Genomic DNA, 24,167 nt, shown 5'->3' with positions numbered 1-24,167 from the left:
ACAAAATAGAAAGAATAGATAGAGATTATCATCCTGCAACACTCCTGCATTCTGCATTTTGCATTTTAATGAAAGAAATTGTCAACAGTAACTTTCTAGAGCACATAGAATGTTGCCTGTGCAATGAGCTTTATTACTATTTGCATTATAGTTATTACCAGATATAATAATCCAGGTACTACAGAATGCTGATGCCACCAAAAGCACAAGATCTTAAAAGCCGAAGAATTTCACTTATCAACTACACACAGGTATACTGCGTGTAGTTTAAAATAAATTCATAATAATACTTATGAATTTATTTTACGTAACAAAGGCAGGAAAAACAGATATCATATAAACATTTGCTACCTATTCTGAAAACAAAGAATGATTCAAGTGTACAAATAATAAAGTACATACCATGTATTCATCATCATAACCTTCTTCACAATCGGGTAAACCAGTATTTGGATCACAGTCTTTCACAATGAATTTTAGCGTAGCACCACAACTACCTGAAAAAATTTATTCAGCAAATAAGTATTAACACTCACCATATTTATTTTTCTATATCTAATTTCTATTTTGATACAGCATATGTTATCACCATAAACACAGTATAAATTAAAACTATATGAGATGTGTTGATCAAATAATGAGACAGTGTTCCTACTGCTTACATGAAGCAGTGAGAACTAATTGTGAGCTCTCTAATAAAGACCTTGAATGCATGTCTTAACCTGCATAACAAACAACACTTCTCTTGAAATTCAGTTGTACAGTTCATTTATTACACAAGTTTTCTATTGTGTGACAGAATAATGCCCAACTTTAAAAATTGAATTAAGTGTCAATATGAAAATTTTAGTAAAACTGGACAAAACACCAATGTAATGGTTTTAAATGCCTACTGAGACTAATGGGGAAGATGTATTTTTCATGCATGCATGTTTGAGCAGCACAAAAGATTCATCAAAAAGCATCAAATGGAAAGTGATGAATGTTCTGGATAATGTTCAAATTGAAGAAACAGCAAAAATGAAAAAAAATAGCCAACTGTTCGAGAATACTGCAGACTGAATATCTGAATGATAACTAAAGCTGTGAACACTGACAAAGACCCTGCATGAATATTTCACCACGAAAAAGGTTTTTGCAGAGACGGTCTGTAGGATTCTCACACTGGATCAAAAAGAACGCAAGGAAATTTGTACTGACATGTGGCAGTAGCTAGATACCCACCCCAACCTTTTTCAAAAAAATTATCAATAGTGATGGAACCTGGCCCTTCCAGAACGATCCTGAGACAAAATGGTTGGGTAAAAACACAATCGTCGCCAAAAAAAATGTAAAAAGCTTGGTAAATTGAGACCAAATTCAAAATCCATGCTCACTGTTTTGAAACTGTAATTCCTCACTGTACTTTTGGAAGAATGAGTTGCAAAATGTGCAACACTGAACCGGAATTATTATAAGGAAGTTCTGGCAAAGCTATGTTTCATTCTTCATCAGGAAAATGGATTTGTTCACGTAACACTTTCTGTAAAGCAGTTTTTGGCCAACAAACACATTAATACACTAAGTCATCCTTCATATTTTCCAGATTTGAAAACATGGGCTATTTTCTTTCCCCTAAAGTGAATTTGGTTTTTAAGGAACACAATTAGGTAGAAAAGGACAGATGTGTTAGTTGACAGAAACTGATCTGCTCAACACCTCTGTCCAGTGGAAAACAAGACTGCATAAATAAGTGCAAGTGAGGACTATATTGATGGGGGACAAACATTAGAATTGTTTACACATATATACGTAGATAAAAGTGAGTTATTGTATAAGTCTTGATAAATCTCGTAAATTTTGAAATTGAAATAAATAACCTAAGGGTGATATAAAAAATCAAGAAAAATCACTTTTCCACAAAACTGAAACATTACAATAAATTATGCCTTGCTGCCAATCCAAGTGAACACAACTACGCTGCTGATCATGAAACTGTTGAAAGCACACACAATTTTTTCACAAATTTTTTCAGTATTTCTAAAGAGCAGAATGGTGCTATTGTACATAATACATAATAGTGTAATTACATACTTTAATACAAATATATAAATATCTTTAATATATTTATATTAAATGCTGAACTACATCAATGTTATATTAAAATGCTGAAATTATTACAAATTATATATATATTATGCTGTCAATTATTGCAAATTATTAAATTTACAAGAATTGCAAAGGGTGACCGATAAGTAAGTATCAAACAGTCATATATAAAATGGGAGAACAAAACATAAAGAACACATACTGCCATCTTTTATCAACATTCTCCCACTACAAGAATATAGTTTCATTGGATTTTGTTCACTGCTTTGTCAGTAGCAATTTCCCCCACTACAAGAATATAGTTTCATTGGATTTTGTTCACTCCTTTGTCAGTAGCATTTTCCATCAAGTTGAGTGTACCTGCTATGTCAATGCATTTAAAATAACATGAAGAGATTAAATTTTTAATAACGTAAAAGGTTAACAGAATTCGTTTACACTGATTAAGAATACGTAATAAGTAGATATGTTAAAAACAATTGATGGTTGTCTTAATCTAAACGTGTTAAAAAATCCACTAACCCAATAATCCTGCAACACAACAACAAACATACTGCAAGTTTACTCAAGGCTCTTGTGAAATTAAACTTCAAATCATTCCAAACTACCCAATTTTTACTTTTTCCCATACTTGAAGAGGTAACTTAAGAGAATTTATTTCACTACAGATGGAAATGTGACTATCTATGTAATTTCATAGTCTGTGACCTCACAGACTATAAAAAACTACTGGCATTTTTCATTAATGGATGAACCAACTGGTTCACCACTGGGAGAAATGTACACCTGTGATTTGTGACCACACTGAAAAGTGAAGATTAACTTTTGGAGCCAATAAAACAAGTGCGTAGTGATTTTTTTCTTCAATAATATCTTTCCATTTGCAAGTTACAAATGAGTGTGCACATTACTTTCTAGCCATCCCTTATAAGTGTATGCTAAAAGATTGCTTTTCACATTAACTCGGATACATTATGGTTCTTGGAAAATTTATAAGTAAATTAATCACTTAAAAAAACAATCAACAGTAAAATTACACTCAATAACTGAATTAAACTAAATATCACAATAAATATAAAATTAATAATAACGTGCCTATTGTTGCATCAAGAGCATCTGGGAATTTGAGAACAACATAAGTATTGCCAGTTTCTCCATACTGAAGGTGAGGGCATGAAATTTCTTTAACTATTTCAAATCCGGCACTTGGTTCTAGCTGAACTCTAACATTCTCTAAAAGCTGATCACTAAGTGTATTTAAACACTCAAACTGTAACAGAAAAATACATATATAGCAAATTCCTCAAAATAAATCCTTCTACTGAAAATATTTTAGAAAAAATAAGTTATATTTTTTCTTAAATAATATAATTTAAGAAAGACAATATGCAAAAATGAAATTAGAACAAAAAACACACAAAATAGTGTTACCAAAAAGTTATGATTGTATTTAACATGAATGAGCACTAACACAATCAAGCACAGTTGTACTAGTAACATAATGCATCAAGTGAATATATTCTTGGCAGACAATCTTCCATTGTTATGTTTACTACCATTATTATTTTGTTTGCTATATGTATGTTATGCTTTTGCAATGACTTATCTGAGAGAATGTGTATCATCTATATCAACTTCTATTTTAAACTTGGTAAAATAGCAACAGAGATCCACAAAATGTTACTGGCCACATTTAATAACAATGTTTTAGGCCAGACACAAATGTATAATTGAATTAAACATTTTAAAAATGGTTAAACTATTGATGATGATGATGAACATATTGGATGACCATCTACTAACATTAAATAAGAATTGTCATTACTGTATGGAATGTAATGGTGAAAGATCATAGACAGACAATTGACATCCGTAACATCGTGGACCTACTGTGTAGCATACATCAGCATATGTTATCATAAGAATATAATTTGAGAAGGATTGCTACAAAGTTCATGCCACGACTGCTGAGTGATGTACAGAAATAGTATCACCTAAATATTCGCAGTAAAATGAAAGAAATCCTTTGAAATGACCCATATTTCCTTTCTCAGTAAACAGAGTTTATGGGATATGACACAAAACTAAGTACCAATCATTATACTGAAAGAGCTCATCATCATTTTGTCTAAAGAAAGCCTTTGAAGTCAAGAGCAAACCCCAATCCTTATTGATTTCATCCTTCAATACTGATGGAATTATCCACAAAGAGTAACATCCTTCTGGTCAGACCAACTAATGAAAATTCTAATGTGCTGCCCTAAGATGGCTAAGGGAGAGCATGAGAAGAAAATGTATTGAGAAGGAGTGCAGGGATGAATGGATTCACCAAAACATCTAGAAGACACATACTGCTTTCATAAAACAGCATTTTTTGTTGAAAACAATACAGTGATTGTTCCTTCTCCATAATATTTGCCTGGTTTATCTCCATGCAACTTCTTTCTCTTTCCCAAGTTGAAGGGATGAAGATTTGACATTAAAGAAGAAATTCAAACAAACTCAGAAGTAGTGATGAATATACAACCTTTCAATACTTTCAGGATGCAATCCACTCATGGAAGAAAAGCTGGGATCAATATCTGAGCTCTACAAGGACTACTTTAAAGATGACGGTGGAAAATAAGATCCAGATATACGATGTGTGTAGTGTTAAACTCAATAACGTTTAGATAGCACCTTATAATACACTATGCAATTTTAAAAAAATGAACATAATACAGAAAGCATTTTCAGGGCAGTGCTTAAGCACATATACATCTCTGTTTTAGACTTCTACACTTCCTTACTTCCAAAAAAATTTCAGCAACGTATGGTAATATAAAATCCAGCAGTTTTGTTCAGTATATTTAATCCAAAAGATAATAAAAACTGTCAAATATGTGAAGATGTTCACACCAAGGTGCATTACAACCTTCAAGAAAACTGTAGTTGCATTTGTCTGTGTACAAAGTTATAGTAAATTTATTAAAGTGCTTTAGACATTTTTCTCTGGTTTATTAACAGTAAATCCATCAATACAAAAAAAAACCTCATAAACTTAGTTTATCAATTACTGCAATTTAACAATATCATCAGATAAATTGGTGAAATAACTTTTGACTTCACATCGATCAGAATAAAAATAAAAAAAACACATCTAAATAAGTTCTAAAATAAACCGCTACCAACCTGTAGAACAAGATGCTGCGGGAAAGTATGTTTAAAACACCGCACAACATATTCGGTTTCAGATTCTGTTAACTGAACCGAATCAGATGAATGGAATAAAGGCCCAGGTAGATTTGCCAACTGTGGAACACTCAGCAATTTTTCAGCATTACTTTCTTCTCGGCTGAGCACCGGTACTTTTGGTCCTGTATAAGAATGAAACATAAATTAAAATCAAATTGATTAAAACATTTATAAGTACAACATAAAATTAACAGAAGAAATTCTCTATTCTCGAGCCAAAAAACTAAAGGGTAATCATTTAACATTTTTCCCATTAAAATTTTATGTATTTAGTCCTTTTCATTAATTTATACAGTTCTGCAAGCAGTGAATAATGTATTTAAAGTACTATAATTTTAACAAAAGAAAATTTTTCTTTTAAACCCAATTAAAAGATTAAGTAACAAAATTTCTTACTCAGAAATTCCAAAGAATTCATTTATTACAAACGTTCATTTATAATACTTTACAATGTATTACAAAAGGATTATTTCTTTTAGCATCAAAAACTACTCAGCAGATCTCAAAACCTGCACCAAGAACATCTTGATCGAGCACTGTATTCAACTGTTATATGTATCAACAGATAAAATAAAGATTTGACATAGTGTGGCACAAGGAAACAGGGAATTTTGAAGTAAATCTCACAAACATAAAATAATGAATTTACAAGTTTTATTGTTGAAAATAAAAAGTAAATTGCATGTCATTACATATCCCAACACAAAAAATTTCAATTTCTAAAAATAATGTCCATAAGATGATGATGGCCATTTGAATTTATGCATCCTGGAAGTGAATGCTGAGATTTTGCATAGCACTTTGAAATACTTCCATGGGAATAACAGCGATTTCTTCTCGAATGTTTGTTTTCAACACAGCAATTTTTGTTGAGCAAGTGGAGTACACTTTATTTTTGAGGTGGTCCCACAAGAAAAATTCACAGAAAAATCTTAGGGGCCAATGAATGTCACCAAACCGTGAAATTACATGGTTATCAAAGAGCTATCAAATGGCTGCCATCGACACTCTGGCAGATGGAGCCACAGCCCATCTTGCTAAAACAAAGGATTATGAAGATATAATACAGCATAGTTTCAAACATATCATACAGACGTTACGGTCATCGCATTCCCTATCTCATCCTCAAAGAACTAAAGCCCAATCACACCTTGTGTTTACGGCATGCCAAACTTTAATATTTTGGCTGTGTATTTTGTTCATGCAATTGACAAGGGTTTTCAGCCACCCAATAACTACAATTCTGTTTGCTTACATACCCACTGATATGGAAATGAGCCTCATCTGACATGAAAAGGTTATCAACAAAATTAGGAACGTCATTAATCTTTTCAATCACTTTATCACAAAATTGTTGTCGCACCACATAGTCTGATGGTTTCAGTTCCTGTACAACTTGAATTTTGTAAGGGTGAAACTTCAAATCACTGTGGAGTATTCGACAGATGGATGTTCAGTTTAGGTTCAAATACTGTAGCGTGTTTCCTTGCCGATTATCGTGGGCTTCTTCCACTTGCAAACTGCTTCAATTCTTCTGGGGTTCATTGACCTCTTGTGGTTTCTTTTTTAGAACTGAACCCATCTCCTCAAAATTCTCAACCCTTGATGGCGTAGCAAGATTGAACACAACCATGTCATCCTAAATTGTAATGACATTGGCATTCTCGTTGAACAGCAGTCACATTGTCACCATTTTTATAAAATAAATGCCTTCACGGCAAATGCACATTGTGTAACGACCCACTGATCCATGATTACTAAATGGCAGGTAGTTGTGTGCAGAAAGATGGCACTCCCATCTTTCTACCAATTTCTCAAGGCTGCCACTACTACTTTCAAAATTTCCAGTTTCCCTGTGCCACCTGTATAATTAAAACAACACTGTCTTATAAAACTTCTAACAACTATAACTCTGCCATACCCTCTTAGCTGTAATTCTTTTTTTATTTATACATTAACAGACCAATCATAATCAAAATTCTTCTGCTGAGCTTCAGACAAAACAGAGATCAATGCAATATATGAATCATTGGATTATATTAATCATTTATACTGTAAGGAAACAAGAGTCATTTTAAAGCGTTTTCAGTTATTTGTATAGTATTTTTATTTTGTAATTTGAACAAAGAACAAAACACTAATCACTTGACAATAGATTTTTAGTTTTTAAAAAAGGATACTAAATAAATGAACATTTTAATTCTCTTTTTGTTTTTTATTGTGTAAAAATATATTATAAATTTAATAGGTATTTTCACCTATTAAAAATAGGATTTTTTTGGCATTAAGATAATTTTTACATAATGGGCATTGACAATATTATGAGAAAACCAAATGTCAGAAATGACCCAAAAATGATTTACGATTTTATTATTTTACTTAATTATGATTATTTATTTTACCACAAATAATTAAATAAATCAAAAATTAATTATTTAACAATGAAAAAATGTATATACATTTTTTTTTCTAAGTTAGTAAATTTTATGTACAGCAATATTGACTTACACGTTTCCTTACACTCTTACAAAAATGTTATAAAAGAGAGTTTTTTCATTTGAATATATCTCAAAAATTAAAAATACTAAAACAAACTATGTACATGGTGTAATGTTTGTTCATTACTGTAATATTAAAATTAAAATTGCCAATTAATTTATTACAAAAGTGCTGCTATCTGTTACAATTTATATTTACAAAACAGTCTCCCTCATACACTGTCTGATGGTGTATCAAACTGAAATTTTGTTTATAATACATATAATATTTTTAATTTTATATCATCTTTATTAATTTCTAATATTTCTAAATTTGTGTTATCAGAAACAGAATGTTTATTGTTTATCAAATGGTCTGCCATATTAGATAAACCTAATTTATTATTTTTATAATTCCTATAATGTTCAAGAAATCTAGTTTTAAAGGATCTATTTGTTTTTCTTATATAAATTCCATCACAATCATTATATTTAATTTTATAAATTCCACACAGATTATTTACTTTTTTTATTACTTCCGTTTTTTAAATATTTTATTATGTTAATATTATGTTTGTATGCTGGTTTAAATTTTCTTTATTTTAAGTTCTAGTAATTTTTTCAATATTATTAGTGTATAAATACTGGGTGATTCAAAAAGGACTTCACAACTTTAAAAGCTTATTGCGATAAAAATAGATAACTTACAGATTTAGTTGAAGTCTCATTTCATAGAAAAACACAAAGTTTGTCACCCAATTACTTTGGTTCGATATGACTTCCATTTGTAAGGTGATATACATCCCACTTGAAGTTGATTTCATTCCAGTCTGTGGCCAGCAAGTCCGGCATTACCTCTGCAGCTACACTAGTGTTAATTCGAAGTCTTAATTCAACAAGACCAGCAAGCAAAGGTGGTACATAAACCCAATTTTTAATGAAACCCCCACAAGAAAAAATCTAGCGGGCTCAAATCTGGTGAGCAAGATGGCCATGCAATTGTACCTTCATGACCAAGAAATTTGACTTCTAGGTGGTAGTGAGGTGGTGCTCCAACTTGCTGATAGTAACAGCATCCATCTTAGTCATCATCGTCTAACTGAGGAATTGGAAAATTTTGAAGCATGTCAAGGCAAACAATACCATTTGTGGTTGCCTCCTAGAAGAAGAACAGGTCACACAATGTTTGTTTGCATAGGGCACAAAAAACAACGACCTCAGGTCTATCATGAATGTGTTGTAAAGTTTCATGTAGGATTTTGCTACTCCATATTTGGCAGTTATGGGTGTTTACCTTGCCACTGATGTGAACCATTGACTCGCCACTAAAGATTACATTGTCTAAAATGTTAGCGTTGTCTGTAATTCTATCCATCATTACTACACAAAATTGCAACTGAGTAACTCTGTCGACATCTGTAACGTCTTGAACCACGATTAGTTTGTACGGCTTCAAGTGCAATTGTTTATATGTGCCAAACAATTGTTTGTGGAATAACAGACTCACGTGACACACATCGAGTTGATTTCTTCCAACTAAGCTTTCTCTAAGTTGTTCCACAGCAGTTTCAAGAACGCGTGGGTGTCCTGGTGATTTTGTATGTTTAAGAGAATAACCTGTCTCAACGAAGGTTTGGTACCAAACGTAAATTTTATACATACGTCTATTCTTTCTTTTCTGTTTAGCCTCCACACCCACCGTAAGGTATTACTTCAGAAGATGAATGAGGATAATGTACACATGTAAATGAAGTGTAGTCTTGAACAGTCTCAGGTCAATCATTCCTGAGATGTGTGGTTAATTGAAACCCAACCACCAAACAACACCGGTATCCACGATCTAGTATTCAAATCAGTATAAAAGTAACTGCCTTTACTACGATTTGAAGAAAAGAGCTCTCGACTTCGAAATCAGTTGATTTGCAATGACAAGTTCACCACTAGACCAACCTGTAGGTAAATATGTATGCATACTTAATAGGCTTCTTACCACACTCTACGAAAATTACATTGAACTGCAGTTGCTGGCTGCAAATTGTGAAACTAAAACATATAGCAAGCATGTTCCACACCAGTGAATTTTTAACAAAACTGACAGCAATGGTAGCCAAATTTGGTAATAGTGAACTACATGAATCAAAACTTAATGTGTTTTGCTATGAAATGAGACCTCAACTGAATTGTAAATATCTAAACAAATTTTTATATATTTTTAAATTTTTGAAACATCTGGTACTTATGGATATTTTTCACTCTTTTGTGTCTTATTATATATATATATATATATATTGGTTGTAAGGAATCTTTTTTTGTTATTGTGTTTTGATAGTTGTTTATTATAAACATTAATAAAGTAGTGTTTACGCCAACGCGTAAAGTTGTTTTATTCCAATGAATTCAAGGTTATGGTTGAGTGTTGTAATTATTACAGGCTTGGTAAATTTATTTTGCATTTTTTAAGGCTTATCAAACGTGTATTTTAAAATAGGTTGTTTGGGTTTGTTTTCGATATCAATTTCTCTCAGGCTCCAGTTTGACTTACTGTTGCATCATCATACTGGTGTCAGCTTATTTCTATCACACTTTATTTATTGCTGTTTAGTCTTAATATATATATTTTTCTTAAGTGTTTTTGTTCTCACCAATTTCAATATTGTCTTAGTTCCTAGAAGTCTATTTCTCTTTGTCTGCCCTAATGCCATTTCTTCAACTTGTGCGTATTCAGAAATTTATTTTTATCAGTCTTACGTAATCCTTTAATGGTCTGCTTGCTTGTAAATTATTTTTGTTATGTCTTCGTTCCCGAATTCCACATGTTTTCTCTAATCGTTCTCGTACTAACACTAAGATACTACTCTTGTTATCAACACACACACACACACACACACACTCTTCTGTCCTTTGCTTTGTTCGCTTCCCCTACTTCTCACCACGCCAGCTTTGTTCATTCTAGTCCTGACTTTCACATTATGCGGATACTGGTCCTCCAGCCTTGGAGGACCAGGCTTCGATGTTCTCTCTCTCTCTCTCATATAATGTTAATACTTTCGTCGTCTTCATACTCTTATAAACGTTGCAGTATTTCTTTGTCGAAATATTCTCTAGTTCTACTCGTCAGTGTTTCATGATTTCACCGATCTCTATGTTTTGTTTTCCCTCGTTTCTTTGTTAAGTTAATCTTCCACTTCAGTATATTACATCTCTGTTAATAGTGTGTCAATCACTACAAACTGCCAATTCTATCGATGCCGAATCTTCTCAAGCCGCTGATTACATTTTCATCGATGCAGAATCTCTCCCAACTCGTTGCTACATATTTGAGACGCCACGTCCTGCTCAACCTCTAAACCACGTCTCACCCCTGTATTCCTGATACACCACTGCGGACTACGCCCAGGATTACTGTATGTATTCATTTACCTTCATTCACGAGTTCGTCTCTTGGTAATATTTGTGTTCTATAGGCAAGTTCAATTTTCATTATTTATTACGTTAAAGTTATTTTATCAGTAAAATTTGTGGAACAATCAGTTAATCGTACATTATGCATTTCAATTTCAAGTTTGGTTTAAAAACCATTTATTCACTTAAGTGCAGTCACGAAAGGTGGCTTATATAAGGTTATGTCATTGTTCAGGTGCCTATTTTATGTGCTTAATTATTACAATTTGTTGTTATTGTAATCATTCAATCTTGTAACTTATTAATCGCTGAGATTAATCCTGTATTCATAATACTGCTCTTAAATTAACCTAAAGCAAATTACTCCTGATGTGCAGTTATGTTTTAGGACTTCTTTGTAATTTTATATTTTCAAGAAAGCTTACTACTAAATGAACTCTATTTATATATTTGTTTATTTCAATTTGATTTTTGTAATTAACTCTTTTTGTACTAGAATATTATTGTGGCCTTTTTTCTACATTAAACTAGAATTACATGTTTGAATTATTTAATGCTAAGTTTGTTGTTCATAAATCAGAAAAGGCCAGTGCCAATAATAAGAATTGTTGTAATTTATTTTTCTAAGTTAAGGACATTTGTTCATTGCTAATTTTTCATTATTACAGAATATGTCAGTAACGCAACAGCTTTCCAGTTACACTATTTTTATTATGTTATGTTTATAAGTATCTAATTGAAAATAACATGTTTTATGTTCTCTTGTTTTCAGGCTTTGTTATATTGTAGATTTCAAAATGTGTATTTGAAAAATGTACATTCATATATTTTCTCATTTAATATCATTATTCATATGTTGATTCAGCTGATATTTCTTAAGTATCATTAAGTTATGTTTATTTCATAATTTCTTTTAATTTTTTAAGGTTATGATTTATCATAAGTTCATTTGTTTTCTTTCTAATTAAAGTCCAATTTCTTTTGGCAAATACGAGCTGTGTGTTCTTTTATTTTTTGTTAACTTTACCCAACAAGTAGTATCATATCCATTTTCAATGGCTAAATGTTTTATGATGTTTATTTTATTATTTAACTTTTCTTTGTTATTGTGTGTGTATTTGATTGTTCTATTAATCATATTTATGTATTAATTTTTATGAGACGAAGGATGAATTGATTTTTATGAATTGTTATATTATTAGTTGTAGGTATTTTATATATTAATGTTTCAATTTGGTTGTCCTTGTTTATTTCGATACTAACATCTAAGTAATTTAACATTCTATTAACTATTTCAAATGTGAATTTTAAATTTTCATTGTTTATTACAAAGTTATATATAATGAGAATATCATCAACATAGTGTGTCCTTATTAAAGTTTTATGTGTATGCAATGTTCTATACTCTCAAAATCCTGTAAATATATTTCTAACATAATTGCTGAGAGTGAAAACCCTATAGGTAAGATTTTTTTTTGTGTATAACATTTTTTATTAGATTCAATATTGTTTTGTTGACATATATTTCTTATAATAGTGACGATACCTTTAATAAATTTTGGATCTTCTCAGTTACTTTTTAATTTATTTTTATGCTTTTAAGACATGTCTAAACTCGATATTCTGTACTAGGTGGTTCATTTAAGAGAATCCTACCCTACAAAACGGCATTTGTGTGTGTGTGTGTGTGTGCATGTGTGCATGCGTGCGCATCCCCCTTAGCTTAGCACAGAATATACCAATAATTAGCTGAAAATTCCAATTCGTTAATACATGTCTCGTGTGGTCCAGTGTATATTTGTTATATTATTATATATTGATATACCATATATATATCAATATATATGCAACATATATATCAAAGTTTTGGGAAAATTTAGTACTTTTTAACCACATCTGAATTATCTCGAAAACAAACAGTCCTAGCACTGAAAAAATTTTTTGACCTCCCCCAACGATAACCCCATCCACTTCCAGTGGTACCCGTCAAATGACAATATTTTCAAGATACCATTCGGAAATAAGGGGAAGGAGTGCAATGCGGTGACACCGTAATATCTTGATAACCGCTCATTTGATTTTCATGATTTAAACGCCATATGTATCAGCAGTCAGGCACTAACTGTTTAACGCATCAAGTACACTCTTGATCGACCACATCTTTGTTATCCAGAAATTAAATCGTTTAGCCCTATGTTTTGATTGCACTCACCCACCGTAAAACATACTGATCCGATCTTTAGCTAAATACATTCAAACATGTGCACTAGTACAGCTGCAAAGTATGAACTTATGAAGACTAAAAAGTAGAAAATAAAGAATATATAAAAAAACTTCTTAATAACCACTCTTAAATTAAACGCACTAATAAAATGTAAAAAATAATTTTAGAACAGTATCTCAGAATGGATTTGACAAGCTTTGGTAATATATAAGATTATGTGAAAGCCATAGCTTTAAATTAAAAATTTGATGTTTTTGCCAATTTTTTCTTATGCGTGATGAATGGCCTGAAGAGTGGGGTGCAAACACGCATAAGAAAAAATTTGCAAAAACATCAAATTTTTAATTTGAAGCTATTACTTTCACATAATCTTACATATCATCATCAAAGCTTGTTGTCAAATCCACTCTGAGATACTGTCCTAAAATTATTTTTTCCCTTTTAGTGCATTTAATTTAAGAATTGTTATAAAATTTTTTTTATATATTTTTTATTTGTTTATGTGATTGATTTTCTTCATAAAATAATGATCTATAACCAAAAAGTAGGCACCGAAATGTACCGATCACTAGTGGAAAATCTCAATTTGTTAATAGTTATTTCTAGAGTTAAATTTCTAATTTAACTTTCATTATATCAATTTTCATCAATAAAAAAAAAAATTTTTTTACACAAGAGGTAATCAATTTTGGACACATAATAGTTCCATTCCAAGACACCGCCCACCAGGGCAACCTGCCTGGAGGGCCTAACTGCGGAGGCATCCATAGGCATGCTCTGCAGCTAGTTTAAATATAATTTAAAAGTACAGATGATTAATATGACTAAAAAAATTAATTTCAGTAAAATAATAAATATATATGTATAAAACCTTTTTGCTGTATTTGCAGAATTTATTACATGATCTATTTTCAGAAATATACACATGGAACTATGGAGAATTCAAAACATTGAATTTCAGTGAAGAAATTTTTATAATGAAATGGAATGTCATCCTTTCAAGATTTTTGTAACCTCCTTCAGCAGGTTATTTTGTAATCTTAATAGCAGATATCAAAAAGCTTTCAATAAAACGAACTTTGAATTAAATTTGTATACACATTAAAAGCAAAACAGAGGTGATAACTGTTCAAATCTAAACTTTAAAATGCGGTAGTATAAATAAGACAAATATAAATAATAGTTTTATTAAATACCTGGAGTAGTAATAATTCCATCAGTAGCAATCTTAATAACAGCATTTGGATCTTCTGTTGGAACAGCAGATGCCAGAGGAACAGATTTCATGTCAAACGGAATGGCACTGGGATTTAATGTATATTGATGCAAAGCTTTTTCTAGACTTGGAACAGACACCTATTTAAAACATTAAAGTTGATATATTTAATAAAAATCCAAATTCATAATATTAAGCAAGCATACTCTTTTACATTTATTTAATCATAATTACTGAGCACCTTTTTATCAATTTTCATCAGAGCAGTAGTTTCTCTTTTTAATAATATTTAAACAGATAAAGGCTAATCCACTTTTATACTTTTAGAAGTAACTTCAAAATGCATAACATACAAACACAGATACCAGTGTGTGGTAATTAAATGGAAAATTAATATGTTTTCACACTTTTCAATGCACATTTAAATGGCATTATTATTAAAAATAAAAAGCTATAGTAACAAGTTGAAAGCTAAAGTAAAAAGTAACTTCTAGATAGTATTGAATATACAATCCAGGATGTAAATCCACGAAAAGTCTATACTAAAATAGAACTCTCTATTAGATTTTGAAACAAATTTCATCACCTTTTAGATTATTTTATTCTGCATTTAATGATATTAAACTTTAGTTTTACACTTTTTTCTTAAAATGTTTTACCACAGTGAAAAACAAAAGATATCATTTTTTGAGTTTTCTGTTGTGCACCTTGACTTTTATCGCTTGTTATTTTAAAAAAACCACTGAATTGAACATACTAAAATTTTTACACATGCAGCCCATATTTTTACCTTATCACCTTCAACATTTTTTATCAAAATTAGTGATCTTTTTTTTATTTTTATAATTTTGTTTTTACTTAATTTATAAAAAATAATAATAATAGTTATTCATGAATAACCTTTTTTCTCCCTAAACAGACTTGAAGCAGTCTAGCTCTTATTAGTTAGTAGGTACAGGTTTATACAACCATTAAATTGTAAAACATTCAATCTGTGAATGTAGGATAGACTATCAGAAAAAAAAGAACTGACTTCCTGAAGGGTGATTTATTTTTTTTTTTAGTTACCACAATAACACAACGATGAATTCTAACAAATAATCCCTAATAAATGCACGTTTAACAATGCATTTCATCAAATATCATATTCATCTATTTAAAATAAAATTATGAATTTAATAAGCCTTGTCTTGTATATTTACACGGTATACATCCATCCACACATAATGTGCTTTTACGGTTTGAATAACTCAAAAATTATTAAAGATACTGATCTGAAATTTTGTAAATGATAAAATAGAATGTATTTGCATATGAAAAGATTGGTCAAAAAAACATGATTGGTCTAATAGTTTTTTAGTAACAAATGATGAACGTCAAGTTATGCAACAGGAAGTTTAATAAACAGTCTCTGTTTTGTTCTCACCATGGTAAAATATCATTAAAAAACAAAATCTTAATACCACTCCACAGAATCTAAAAGGTGATGGATGCGATTTGTATAAAAATCTGATGGACGGTTTTAGTTTTCATAAAGCTTCCAACTTGATCACACACATTTTCTGCACCAATAATATTATTAAAATTTTAATTACTGCTAAATAAATTTGTGAGAACAATAACAAAAATAGCTGAATAATACAAAAATTTTATTTCAAGATTATTTCTCTAATCTCAACACAAAAATAACTTTTCCATACACAGGGAAGTTATTGGTGATTGTACAAGATTAGTTTAATTTGATTAAATTATATTTTCCAGTAGAATCTCATACAATGTAACTACTTTCTTTTGATATTACAAACTCATGTTTTCCTATTTTTTCTGAACTTATAGTACGTGATTATTGAAAGTATTGATATGGAAGATGTAAAATTAATAACAATAATAATTTATTTATATAAGTAAAGAATTAGAAAACAGCTGAGTTTATATAAAAAAAAATATTAATCTTCAAATACTACAATTCCAAATCACTTCATTTACAATATTTAAATTTAATTATCAATTTATTCCAATAATGTCCATATAAAATCTTTTACTATTTAATAATATTGCTCAACTTCAAATTCTTAATCTTTTTTTTATTCTTCGTTTTTCCTCTGCAATTATAAATTATTAATAAAACAAACACAACCTAACAAACTAAAATTATAGATAATTACATATTTTATTTTAAATTTTCAAAAATCTTCCTCCTGAATGTTTAAAAAACCCGTTTTTAATGTCTGACATGTACACATATACATAGTTCAGTTGCTTTTTAACTTTTATACCAAAAAGTGTATCTTTTTCCTTTTGAATTCTGCTATCCTCCACAAACAGCAAGACATATCTTCATCGTAATGAGGAGAAACAGACATTCCATGCTCATCATATGACAGATACTACACTTTTCATCAGCTTCAAATCTATGTAACTCCCTCTTAAAATAAATTAGATTTTACCATCCTAAGCTGACAGACAAGTCTTTATTTTGAGATCGACACAAATAATCAGAATTATAACTGGAATTCACAATATTATAGACATCATTTACATACATAGACTTAAAGAGTAACACTTGTTTCTTAATCTTAATATTTCGTCCCTAAGACTTTAATCATCTTCTATCAATAGAATATGTTTGGACAACATCTTCTTTGATATTCTGTTCAGTTGTGATATCCAGTTTAAATCTACAGCTTTTTTGTCATCTCCAAAATTCCAATAGCATTTTCAAACAAATATTTGGCATTTGAATATAAGAAGCAAAATAAATAAATAGAGTAGAAAGCGATAAAGTAAGATTAGTTAACACATTGACTGGGGCACTGGTTAAGTATACCCTGAACGAGTATTTACAGTGAGGCGTCCTATTCTCTCCTCTGTTTCCCTTCAGTGTGGGAGGTGAAAAACCTCCCACACTTTTTTGTCTATCCTCCAACTTATTTTTTTATGTCATACTGAGTAATTCTAAATATTAAATTCTAACATTAGAAGAATTAAATTGTACCAGACTCAGTTGACTGATACTGTACCATTTTAATACAAAATTCATAGTGTTTGGTACAAGGTCCTACTTATAACCAACCAGCATCTAAATAAATGCTTTAATTGACCATATCATAATTATACCTACCGTGTGTTTCAAAATCAATAACAGGGTTTTAATGTTACGTAATAATTATTAAGTTTTACTTACATTGATAAATTATACGTGAAATGAAAGAGCAACTCAAACAGTTTTTCCTACAAGTGTTCAATGTGAGCACCATTCGTCACATGGTACACGTCCAGCCGATAGGAGAGTTTATCCCATACTTTAATCAGCAAGTCTGAAGTAATTGATGCTTCAGTCCAAACACACTTGCTTCTGTGAAAAAAACAGCCCGTAAACTTGCCGTCAGGATACAGCACAAAAAAGATTCAGGAGTTTCATTCACACTGCAATATTTCTTATCCACAGATAAACACATTATTAATTTTTACTCTTCCATTAACATGAAATGTTGATTTGTCACTGAATATAGCACAATAAAGAAAGTCTTTATTGTCATCATTTCATTTGCGAAGCTAGCACACAAACTGTACTCTGTAGGCTTTAGAACTTGTAACAGCTGTAAAAAATATGGACACAGTTGTAAGTGTTTCCTTAAAACACTGTACACAGATGTCACTAGAATTGCTAATTCGCAGCTAGCCTTCCTAATAGATTTCCTAGGACCATGCACAAAAGACTCTCTAATATGTTCAAAATTGTCTTTGGACATACTCAGTCACCCTGTACTCCTTCCCTTTACAAATACAGGCAGCAGTTTCAAATTGTTTATGCCATCTACGAACATTATTATCACTTGGAGGATCATAACGGAACTTCTAACAGAATGCTCAAACGAAAATTCAGATTCTCACTTTGCAAACTGCAAAACACACTTTCTGTCAGGGGATTACCATCTTTGCTACTAAACTTTCAAGCAGAAGGTACAGGAAACAGTTTATGAGCTTGTGCATGGCTAAAACTGTTTGAGTTTCATTTCATGTATAACTAATGAATGTACCTGAAATTTAAGAAATATTACATAGCTATAAACCACGATATTCATTTTGAAACATACTGTACTTCACACATCATTTCAGGAATGACTTCATTCAGTTTTTTGATCATAATTTTTGAAAATGCATCTACAAAAAATATACATACAACTAGGATATCTCTTTGAAAGTTAAACTTTCAAAATATTTATTATGATTTAATTTATTTGGCAATAAATATTTTGAAAGTTTAACTTATATTTTAATGATTTAATAATCTTTGAATTAAAATATTTATGATTTTTATAGATTTAATATTTTTCAAATTATTATTTTTGTATTAAATGCTAAAACAACTGGGTTATCTGTATTTTAAGTATAACTTCCTCCAGAAAATAATGCACTGCCAATTTTATAGGTTTATTTTCTATATTATTGTAATCTTTTGTTACAAATTTAACAATAATTCAAAGATTAAATATTTTTGCAATTTTTTTTTATTGTGAAAAATAGTAAACCATTTTTAAAACTAAATAAATTTCTAGTATTTTCAAAATATGTTCTCGTAAAAAGTGATAAAATATTATGTCAGTTGATGTTTAACAGAAATTGATTTCCTTTTGTTTTAGTTAATGTTGTCTATGAATGTTTTTATTAAAATGTTTCATTACTTTAAAAGCAAATATTTTTTCCCTGTATAATAATAACAGCATAATTAGTTTGATGTTATGATATACAATTATAATTTTAAATGTTCCATATGAACATATTATTGATTTTTATAATAAAATATTTTCCAGGCTGTATGATATTTGTAGAACAGTTTTTTTACATAATTTTTGTTTTAATATTTACATATTTTTGTAATATTTATATAATGTTTTTAGTTTGTACAATTTTTTAAATTATTTTTACGATTTTGCAATTTATACATTTTTTGGATTATTAATTTTAATAACACAAATGATTTTTGATTTTTTCCATTCATACAATTTTTTGAATTCTTAATTACATTTTTCTACCCAAAATTCTTTATTTCAAATTAATTTTCTATAAAAATAAGATTTATTCCTACTTTCTAATTTTCAGAGGGAAAACATGAAATATAAGTAACTTATATAATTTATTTTTTTAAATGCAGCAGAGGTCCCTAAATATTTATTGGTGAAAATTAGAAAAAAAATTCCTTAAGGGCGGTACAGGTCCTAATAGTTGGTAAAAAGAAGATAAAATTTACTGTCACTTTGGTACAATACCAGATATATGAGATCAGTATGGTTGGAGCCTAAATAAGAAAGACATTTGAATAGACCATCACAGTGATAAGTAATAAAAAATAGTTTTGTTGATGACCAACAGTATTAGAAAGGCAAAAAAACTTGTAAAATGAAAGTATTCTGTAATGCACCAGTAAAAACTGCACAGTTAGACTTACAATCCATGAAAATTATACACATTAAAAAAATACCGCAGCCAACTTGTAAATAACTATAAGTAGTGATGATGAAGAAAAAAAATTTACAAAAACCTTTCTAAACATTAGGAAAAAATTAGGGGAAATGAAGCCAGGGTATGATATCATATTTGTATGGAATACCACTCTCAGACAGTAAAAAGAAAGCTAATACGTGGAAGGAATATACAGAAAATAAATACAGAAGAAAAAAATCAGATACAGAACTAGGAAAATGATCTGATTTCAAAGAAAACTGTACTACAATCTAAATTTCAAAGAGCTCTAAAAATTTAAAGCAAGAATAAAATATAGTAATTAATGATATATCATCTCAATTAGTATGCTCTTGATCAAAGTAGAACAAGCTGTAAAGGAACATAGGCTAAAGACTGAAAAATACCTCAAATTTTAATAAAAGCATTATTTACCTGCACCAATGAAAGCAGGCGCAAGTTAAAATGAGAACTGCCACAAAAAAGTAAAAAATAATATGAGGAAGTATAACAGCTCATTGATTTATAATTACTAAAATAAGGAGAATAATTTACACAAGAATATAATATAAATGTTGAAGGTATATTAAAAAAAGACTAATTTATTTTCAGAAGAAGCAAGAGAACTTGAAAAGTAATTAGCAGCCAGATTAGTTAATTTCGATAGCACAGTGAAAAAACTAACTGTTCTTATACAAGCAAATCATAAAAAAGCTGTACATGTATAACTTACTAACAAACCTTCTGTTAGGCAATTAATTTTAAAATTCATAAAAAAGCTATACCTTACATATTACTGGGTTTGAGATCTTCTCTTAGACAATGTAATTTTAAAATAAAAAATAAAACTGAACTAATTACTGATGTTATATTAAGAGTGGTAGTAGAAAAACTAAGCACTAATAAAAAAAAAATACTACTCCTACATTTATGATTTAGAAATCTTCCTTCTGAAATATAATTATGTTCAACACTGTACTATAATTTTAAGTATAACTGGGTAGCAATTAGTATTAAAAAAAGTAACAAATAGATCCAACAAAATTGATATTTCCTATAACAAATATAAGTTATCACATTAGAGGAAATGTACATAACAGCCAGAGAAATACTCTAAAAACAATTACCTGTAATGTATCAACAATAAAATGATTAGCAAGTGGCTTGTCTGAACGTTCCAAAATGCTATGATAATAAGTAGCTCTATCTCGGACCTCATCATCAGAATCCATCTGACATCGAGCGAGTAATACTTGGACATTGGGCAACAAATCCGGACAAGCAGCACCAAACTGTGCCATCGCAGAAACAGCAGCGGCACGTACAACTGCATTCTCCAATATTACTCTATTGTAAATAAACCGAATATATCTGAAAAATATACCAAATACTACTTTAAGTAGTTCAATAATTAATATTAAATTTCTTATCATTAAATTACGATTCCATAAAAATACATTTATTTATTTCACTAGTCAATATACATCAGCTAATACACATCAGTACTCCAGCAGAGCTACTAGTGATTACACCTGTTCGCAGGACTGAAACTTGCATATTAAAACAAAATGAACTTAATAACTAAAACACAATAGATATACATCTTATAAATATTTCCAAAAGTAGTAACCATACATCATCCTTTTAAGCAGAGAATTCAAAAAATTCAACTAGAGCACTTCAACAAGTTAAAGCACCCTGTTCAGTATTTTAACAAAATATAAAACTTATATATTCATTCTAATCCATTTCTTAAGTTTTCTGCTTATGGTACACTTACTTCTCACTAATCTTTTGAGACCATTTAGCAATAGATTAAATATTTTTATAGCTTTGGTATAACTGCTTTTGAAGGTAATAATCTTATTTATTCTCAGCACTGGAATATATTTATTTCTTGTTGTACTATTGGAATTGATGAATTTATTTTGTAATTCAATATAGTTGTAATTTAATGAATGATAAGAAAACATCTGCCAATGTTCATAGGTAATTTCTCTAAAAGTATTTTCCCTTATTATTCTCAATATTCTTTTCTAGACTGTATTAAGTTTGTGCACGTTTTGCATGCACCACCCCGTGCAATAATTCTGTAAATCACTAAGCTGTGGAAAAAGGCGTATTATTTCATTCTTAACATTTTTATGTTCGTGATTCTCAATAGCTTAAAAAATATAAATACTACGTATTTAGTCTTTTTGATTATATACTCAACGTGTTTATCCCATTTCAGGTTAAAATCAATAATCATTCTTAAATATTTAATATATTCAACTCTTTTCGGCTTTGACTTGTACATTCATTTCCATGGGTACACTATCACTGTAGGTTCCAAAGGTCATAAATACTGTGTTGTATACATTCAGAGATAAACTTATTCAGGGCTAGCCGATTTGAAACATTGTTTAAGTATTCATTCATTTTTCTTTCAACTTCAATCTAATTTTTGCAGCTGCAATAACAGCTGCATCATCTGCATATAACAAAATCGCACTTTCACACGTATCCACAAGAACATCATTGATATACAATATAAATAATAGAAGGACCTAAGATTGTACCTTGTGGAACTCCTATTGATATCTTCCTATAATCACTTTTGTCTACTCCAACTCTAGCATTCTGTTGCCTGTTTTTTAAATAACTTTCCATAAGTTTCAAAGTTTTTCCTGACCCTGTAGGAGAAGTTTTCCCCTTGATACCACATCTACAAAGCTTATCCAATAAAATCCGGTGGTCTATAGGGTCAAATGCTTTAGCTAGGTCAAAAAATGTAACAGCCATTGAATTATTTTTATCTAATTCATTATATAGTTTATTAGTTATGTAGCTGAGGGCATCATTAGTTTATTGTTTATAAAACCACATTGATTATGTCCTAGTATTTTACATTCAAGTACAAAGTAGTAAATCCTTTTATGAATTATTTTCTCACAAGATTTTTCCCAGATTCGATATTAGAGATATAGGCCTATAGTTGCTCATATTACATTTAGGACCTGCTTAATAGATCAGTATAACTTCAGCTCTCTTTAGAGCTTCAGGCCATACATCCTTCTCTATGCACTGATTAAATATGTGAGCTAAGCTAAGGGTTCAGCTATATAACAACCTAATGTCAATTTATTTTGTATTAATATTATCTACTCCTCTATTTTTTAATTTCAAACATTTAACGATTAGTTGTACTTCTATCTCATCAGTACATTTAATATAGTTTTTTTCATTCATAGGCGGTAGTTTTATATTCATATTCAACAGTTGTAAAATCTTTTTTGCTTAAATTATCTCCTATTCCACAAAAATACGTATTCATAATATTCACAATTTCCTCAAGCTTTTCAATTTTGTTCTTGCTATCATCATAAATGTAATTTATTCCATTAAATATATTTACCTTATTTCCAAGTTTTCAGTTTATAAATTTCCATAAATTCTTAATATTATCAGATTTCTTTTCTACTAATTTACTATCAAAATTCATTTTAGTCATTTTTATATCTTTACTTAAGGTTTTATTATAGTTTTTGTATTCAGTTTTCAATTTTTCATTCGTGGGCTCTAATTTCCATATCTTATATAGGAACTCTTTTCTAATACAGGAGTTTATTAATCCTGTAGTAATCCAATTCTTTCTGGGTATTTTATCTCAATCTTTTCTAACTTGACTAATATCTTTGGTATCATCAATACATTTCCTTATTGCCATTATGAGACTATGAGTTGCTTCAACTGGATCTTGCATAGAGTTTATGCTATTCCATCCAATTAATTGTTACAGTATAATTTTTGAGTTAGCCATAATTTAAATTGTATCTTATACCAGTTGTTTTTATTGTTTTCAATTTATTCAAAGATGCGAATGCTAATGGTCAGTCATCGAGCTTTCAAGTTTTAATATCCTCAAGATTAATGATATGGTTTTGATGAACATATTTTCAATGCACAATCCATTGTTTTCATTATGGGATGGTCTAGTTATCCTGTGAAAACCGGATATATGTCCATTCATAAGAAAGTAGTTAAAAAATTCCTGACTTATATCATCATATTCTATCAAATT

General features: G+C 29.8%; 1 protein-coding gene across 2 annotated transcripts in view; it reads right to left on the bottom strand.

Annotated features, from left to right (window-relative positions):
• Positions 1-24,167, bottom strand: part of gammaCOP (coat protein (coatomer) gamma) — a 79,913-nt gene that overhangs the window by 8,513 nt on the left and 47,233 nt on the right. For both annotated transcript variants that reach the window (XM_075382472.1, XM_075382473.1), the window contains exons 10-14: positions 21,232-21,475; positions 14,622-14,781; positions 5,260-5,444; positions 3,180-3,358; positions 403-493 (exon numbers count right to left, since the gene is read on the bottom strand). In XM_075382472.1, the coding sequence (XP_075238587.1) occupies positions 403-493; positions 3,180-3,358; positions 5,260-5,444; positions 14,622-14,781; positions 21,232-21,475 (859 nt within the window). The remainder of the gene's footprint in view (positions 1-402; positions 494-3,179; positions 3,359-5,259; positions 5,445-14,621; positions 14,782-21,231; positions 21,476-24,167) is intronic.

The sequence above is a fragment of the Lycorma delicatula genome, chromosome 1 (assembly GCF_047948215.1).
Source record: "Lycorma delicatula isolate Av1 chromosome 1, ASM4794821v1, whole genome shotgun sequence".
Taxonomy (NCBI): domain Eukaryota; kingdom Metazoa; phylum Arthropoda; class Insecta; order Hemiptera; family Fulgoridae; genus Lycorma; species Lycorma delicatula.
Note: the sequence above shows the minus strand (reverse complement) of the source record. Positions and strands in the feature narration are given on the sequence as shown.